At 41.7% G+C, this 5,430-nt stretch overlaps 1 protein-coding gene and 1 long non-coding RNA gene across 3 annotated transcripts; one reads left to right on the top strand and one right to left on the bottom strand.

Moving 5' to 3' along the window:
• Positions 1 to 506: 506 nt before the first annotated feature.
• On the top strand, positions 507 to 3,197 carry LOC109428283 (zinc finger protein Noc). Its single transcript, XM_019704014.3, has 2 exons — positions 507 to 1,015; positions 1,115 to 3,197. Exons 1-2 carry the CDS (start codon positions 929 to 931, stop codon positions 2,489 to 2,491), a joined length of 1,464 nt encoding a protein of 487 aa, XP_019559559.3. The 5' UTR covers positions 507 to 928; the 3' UTR covers positions 2,492 to 3,197.
• On the bottom strand, positions 2,965 to 4,804 carry LOC115266280 (uncharacterized). 2 transcript variants are annotated; one of them, XR_003897161.2, is made up of 2 exons: positions 3,626 to 4,804; positions 2,965 to 3,557 (listed from the first exon to the last, which is right to left on the bottom strand). It is a non-coding gene; the product is annotated as an uncharacterized LOC115266280 (long non-coding RNA). The 2 variants fall into 2 exon arrangements; XR_003897160.2 differs by having other exon boundaries at positions 3,630 to 4,804.
• Positions 4,805 to 5,430: the final 626 nt, after the last annotated feature.

The following is a 5,430-nucleotide window of genomic DNA, read 5'->3' as shown; positions in this document are numbered from 1 at the left end:
CAATTGAACGCTCAACGCATCAGTCAGTTATGAATGTCCGACTAATTAATTGTAAGTGATTGGGCAACGGCGTTCTGCAAAACCATAATTAGCATTGCAAAGTGATTAAAATTTATTTACAATATGAACATCGTGCCGTCAATTCGGCAGCACGTCATCCCCCTCCACATCAAACAATTGCCATGGTGTGTGTCCAGTGTGCTGCTCTCTGCAGTGCAAACAAGAGAAAATTGCTCTTTTGATGGTCTTGTTAGGCTCTTATGCTCTTTTCCGTGAGGCAACATAACGAGTTTGCTCTACACATCATTAAGTATAAAGTTAATGGGCAAAGGAAATATAAAATGAAAAGAAGCTGAAAACGACTCGTTCTGAGCGAGACAAAAGAGCTTGCTCAGAATGTACGGTGAGCAGGAATGAAATGGACGATCTCTCTCCTCTCCGTGCTTGAGTGTATTTGTAAAGAGGGGCGCATGCTTCCTAGCGCTACGATTGGTCGACGACTCAGTCGTGAAGGAAACCATGATGAAAATGTACATTCGCTCGCCGTAGCCATAAATCGTTTCTAGATATCCAGTTTTCAGTTTGAGTTTGTCTTTCGGGCCGTTAACAGCTCTTTCGTCTGAGCTCGGAGCGCTAAGTGAATTGGATTTTGTTGAGAGCAAATGTTTCCTCTGTGTGTTGGAAGGTGAAGAAAGAGGCAAACATTTTAACAAGAATATTGTTTGAATGAAGAAAGTGGAAGCTACTATCAGCTGAGGCATTGTGTGGCGAAGGGAGGATTCTCTCAGCAAAGCATTCCGGTGTGTTAAAAGCGGTGTTATCTACAATCAAAGGATAATAATAGAGTTGGGGGTTACAACTTGTGTGAAAAAAATAAACGAACAAACTGTTTGAAGAGGAGTTTCGAAGAGAAAGGATATACCAACAAATGGTAATTTTGGAAGGAGCAGCTATGTTACAAATCGGAAATAATCAGTATCTGCAACCGGATTACATGTCGCCGCTGCCAACTTCGGTAGGTTCCTATTTTTGCTAATACATTTATTCATCGCTCAAATAAAAAAAATGATAACTTTCAACTAATCAACACTGTTTTTTCTCTTTTACCTTACAGTTGGACGCCAAGAAAAGCCCACTGGCACTTTTGGCGCAAACATGTAGCCAGATTGGTGCAGATTCCGGAAATATAACCGTCAAATCCCTTGTTTCTCCATCGGAAAAGAATAAAAAATCTTCATCGTCATCATCATCTTCGGTTTCATCTGCGGGTTCCATCGAGAATGGAGGCCATTCCAATAACTCCAGATCCCCGTCGGTGAAGACAGAAAAGTCGGATGCATCTCCAGAAATTAAGCTGGCTTTCAAACCGTACGAAATGAATGTGCTAACTACAAAGGTGAAGAACGACGAACGCCCGTCGTCAAAAATGAGCAGTGGAAGTGATATAATGAATAATAACAGTGTAAATCATGTCAATAATAATGACCTGAAAAAAGATATGCGCTCGTCATCGCGTGGTAGTGCAGAATCTCCTCGTGCAGGAAGTGTTAATGGAAACAAGAATGGTGAATTAAGTGAAAATGGTAAAAGTACACCCGAGGGTAGCAGTAGGAAGACCAGCTCTCCAAACGATCGTGACAAAACCTCTGCTAGCCCTATCATTCGACCGGGTGCCGAAGTTATGCAAGCAGGAAAAGATATGTCAGGATACAAACCAAGTGCTTACGGAATAAACCCACTAACTGGATTACCGTCTCCGTCGGGTATTGATCATACAAATCCAGCATTCAGACCTCCGTTTGCTGGAGCCTTCAGTCATCATCATGCCGCAATGCTAGCGGCGGCATACCCTGGAGCAGCTGCTGCTGGTGCAAATCCATACCTTAGCTACACTAGGGTTAAAACTCCTTCGGGCGGTGAAACACTGGTACCCATTTGCAAAGACCCCTATTGCACTGGATGTCAGTTTTCCGCGCACAATCACCAAATGATGATGGGAGGTCAGTGTCCTGCAGGTTGTACGCAATGTGATCATCAAAAGTACAGTCTAGCTATGGCCATGGGTACTCTACCGCCGGGGTATCCTTATCCACCGGCTGCCACGCAACCTGGCCGCCCCTACATGTGCAACTGGGTTATTGGTGATTCATACTGTGGCAAACGATTCAATACAACCGACGAGCTTCTGTCACATCTGAGAACACATACCGCCAATCTGTCGGACCCGGCGGCTCTGGCCTTGCAGCAACAGTTGATGCCGCTGAGTGGAATCTTCCCACCATCATCGCTACACCGTGGATATCCAAATCCGCCATTGAGCCCGCTTTCTGCTGCCAGATATCATCCCTACGCTAAGCCTGGAGCATTACCCGCTGGCATTCCTGGTTCCCCGTACGGAGCGGCTTTCAACCCTGCTGCTTTCGGGCAATACTACTCTCCGTATGCAGCTGCTTTGTACAGCCAACGAATGGGAGCCGCAGTTCACCAGTAAAAGCGCCCCTCCCATTCGAAGAATGCCCAGGTGTTATTTTCTATGAATCTGTGATATTAACTTTATTCTATATTGCAAAAGAAGAAATGCTGAAATTTTGCGAAAATGCAAAGCGTAGTGAGACTAGAATGACAAAATTTGTGTCGTGGTTGTAAAACTGGTTTCAAGATTAATTTGAGCCGTTCAAGGGTCACTAGTGAAACTGTACCAAATAGATCGTGTAAAAGATTCTTCAAACTAGTTTTATACCATAGATTTGAAGCTACTTTTCTATCTGAGTAGGAATGGTATCGCAGTAGATTACATGGTTTTGATAATGCAGATATAACTGAAGCCGTCGGCATTTTGTGCTACTCTTTCGAGGGATAAATTGAAGCCACAAACTGGATTCTTATTTGAGCTCTAAACCATTGCATGAGTAACTTATTGTTTTAACCATAAAATAATTGCCAAACATCGTAGTTTAAGTTTGATTTGTTTGTTTTTGCTTGTTCATTTGCCTCTCAAACATAAGAGCTAAAGACTGTAGTGATTCTTTCATTGCGAATACAGAACAAAGGACAAAATGTACAGATAACATGAAAATTATAGGAATGAGAAATGGTATATTAACTGTAGCAAGCCGTAAAAAGCTCTATTAATTATCTTTAAGCGTACGGAAAGAAATGAAGAAGAAGAAATAAACGATTTTATAAAGAAAACCAAAGCCTGAGTACAATTCAAGTTATTCTCTTTTTTTTTTGTAATTTATTAGTTAATTACGGAGTCTTTCAATTAGCACCCCACATCGGTCGAATGGCGTCGCCGCTGGCTGTCCAATGTTGTTTGTCATGTTGTCGGAATATATATTTCGCTTTTTCTGTTGGCGTTTCCGCTTCGCACATTTGTTGGGCACTTTGTCTGCTGGCTTGTCTTTCCACCTTGAGGATCTCTCTTTCGTTCTCTGCCGCCGATGGTATAAATCTCGATGAAGCCCACAATGTCATGTGTCGCCGTTTGTCGCTATTGAGGTAGCTTGCTCGCGCCGTTAGCGTCGGATGCTCCGGTTCACGGCACAGCATAAAACCTGAATCAGACACAAGAAATAATAAATTTTACTTGCTTGAACGTTTTCCGTCCCTTCCTTCCGATAACAAACTCTTTGCGGGAACACGAAGTCAGCCGCACATCCAGAGGACATGGAAGCGGTGCGCCGAATCAGACTCGCTTGTGCACACTCACTCGCACTTGCACACATCTCGATAGCTCGCTTGGCTCTTCAAATACATTAATCACCCGCACGACGAGGGAAACGTCAGGCAAACTGAAATTTATGTGTAATTATCTTCGATTATACAGTCGTTATTTTTCGCTCCTCTGCTGGATGGCTGTCTTGTGCCACTGTGCCGCACTCAAACCATTGCTAGTTGTTGACTTCATGCCGTTTTGAAATCTGTCCGACGACGAAGTAGCAGTTGAACATTCCACCACTATGCGCTTCTCGGGTTTCTTTTGGCAGTTTCCGAATTCCATGCATCCACTTTAAGTGGATAGCACTGTAATCACCTGATTAAGCGATCTGAATAATAGCACATCAATTATCAAATTAGTCTAATTCCATTTCATTTCCCGCCATGCCCCAACCTGCCTCGAGTCACCCCTCTCGACGGCTTGTCTTTTTGTCTGCGCCACGTTCTGTCGGCTGCTCTGCTCGCTCACCGGCCGACACCATAACAAGCTGTCCGACATTTGGACAGATAATAGGTCGGACGGTGAAGCGAACCAGAAAAGCGAGTGGAGTCATAGCTGCCTGCCGAATGCGAACAATACCTGAAAAGTGTGAACCAACTTCACATTCCGAACAACATGCAGGGATGAAGTGTTGGGAAGGTTTGCCTAATGCGGTCTGTATGATGGTTAAGGTTGATGTCATTGGTAAGTTTATGATCTACATAGGTAAACTGTTCAAAGGTTGGAAATAGTTTCGTATCCAGGTAGGTATCCCCCTGCATCCGAGATCATCTCCAGTGATAATGTAGTACAACTGTATTACCGCCTTACTCGCTGAATCGTCCCTTTCAATATGACTCGTACCCCGTTTATTCGATGTTGTTTGAATGAAAAAACGTTCAAATACCACAGTGATTCACACCTAAAACAACTTTTGATGTAAATATTTTTTGTATAACAAATGACTCGACTACTCAAACTTTGTATACAAATTGTAGTTTGCCCTGAAATTGAGTGAATAAACGCTCGAAACGTCGGCTTTATTTAGAACAGTTGTTTTATAAGAAAATCACTGATATACTGCATATGAGAAACAATATGATATTTCGCACCTCCTCTTGCAGCTGCTACTTTGGAAAGTTCTTAGTTGATGCTATCTAACACGTAAACCACCTGGAGACTAATCAGCATGATCTGTGGAGAGCAACAACGTTGAAAGCTTTTCAATCGCATCACTACAAAGTGAAGAATTAGTTTAAGGCGAAACTGGATCTATTTCCTCACTTTTTGGTTTTTGATTTTTGAAAAAAATGCTTTGTTATCAAGGTATCTTCTGATTTTTTTTTTATGGTGCAAAATATTTTTCGTTTTTGCAGAAACCATTTTTGAACGAAACTTCATGAAAAAATTGTTTCTGCAAAAATGGAAAACATTCTCCACCACAAAAAAAAATCAGAGGATTCCTTGTTCCATACTCTACACGTGTACGAAAACCAATTTTGAAAATATTGGTTCGCTAGTTAATAAAAAAAATAAAAAAACATATTTTTTTTATTTTTAATAAAATAATGAAGCAATATTTTCAAAATCGGTTTTCGTACACATGTAGAGTATGGATCAAGGTATCTCCTGAATTTTTCCCTGGTGGAAACAGTTTTACGTTTTTGCAAAAACCATTTTCAAACTAATAGCACAAAAAAATGGTTTCTGCAAAAACGAAAAACTTTTTT

The sequence above is a fragment of the Aedes albopictus genome, chromosome 2 (genome assembly GCF_035046485.1).
Source record: "Aedes albopictus strain Foshan chromosome 2, AalbF5, whole genome shotgun sequence".
NCBI lineage: Eukaryota > Metazoa > Arthropoda > Insecta > Diptera > Culicidae > Aedes > Aedes albopictus.
Note: the sequence above shows the minus strand (reverse complement) of the source record. Positions and strands in the feature narration are given on the sequence as shown.

Coding starts and splice junctions, on each gene's coding strand:
- LOC109428283 (XM_019704014.3), top strand. CDS start 929: ATGGTAATTTTGGAAGGAGCAGCTATGTTACAAATCGGAAATAATCAG. Junction 1,016..1,114: donor TGTCGCCGCTGCCAACTTCG/GTAGGTTCCTAT, acceptor TTTACCTTACAG/TTGGACGCCAAGAAAAGCCC.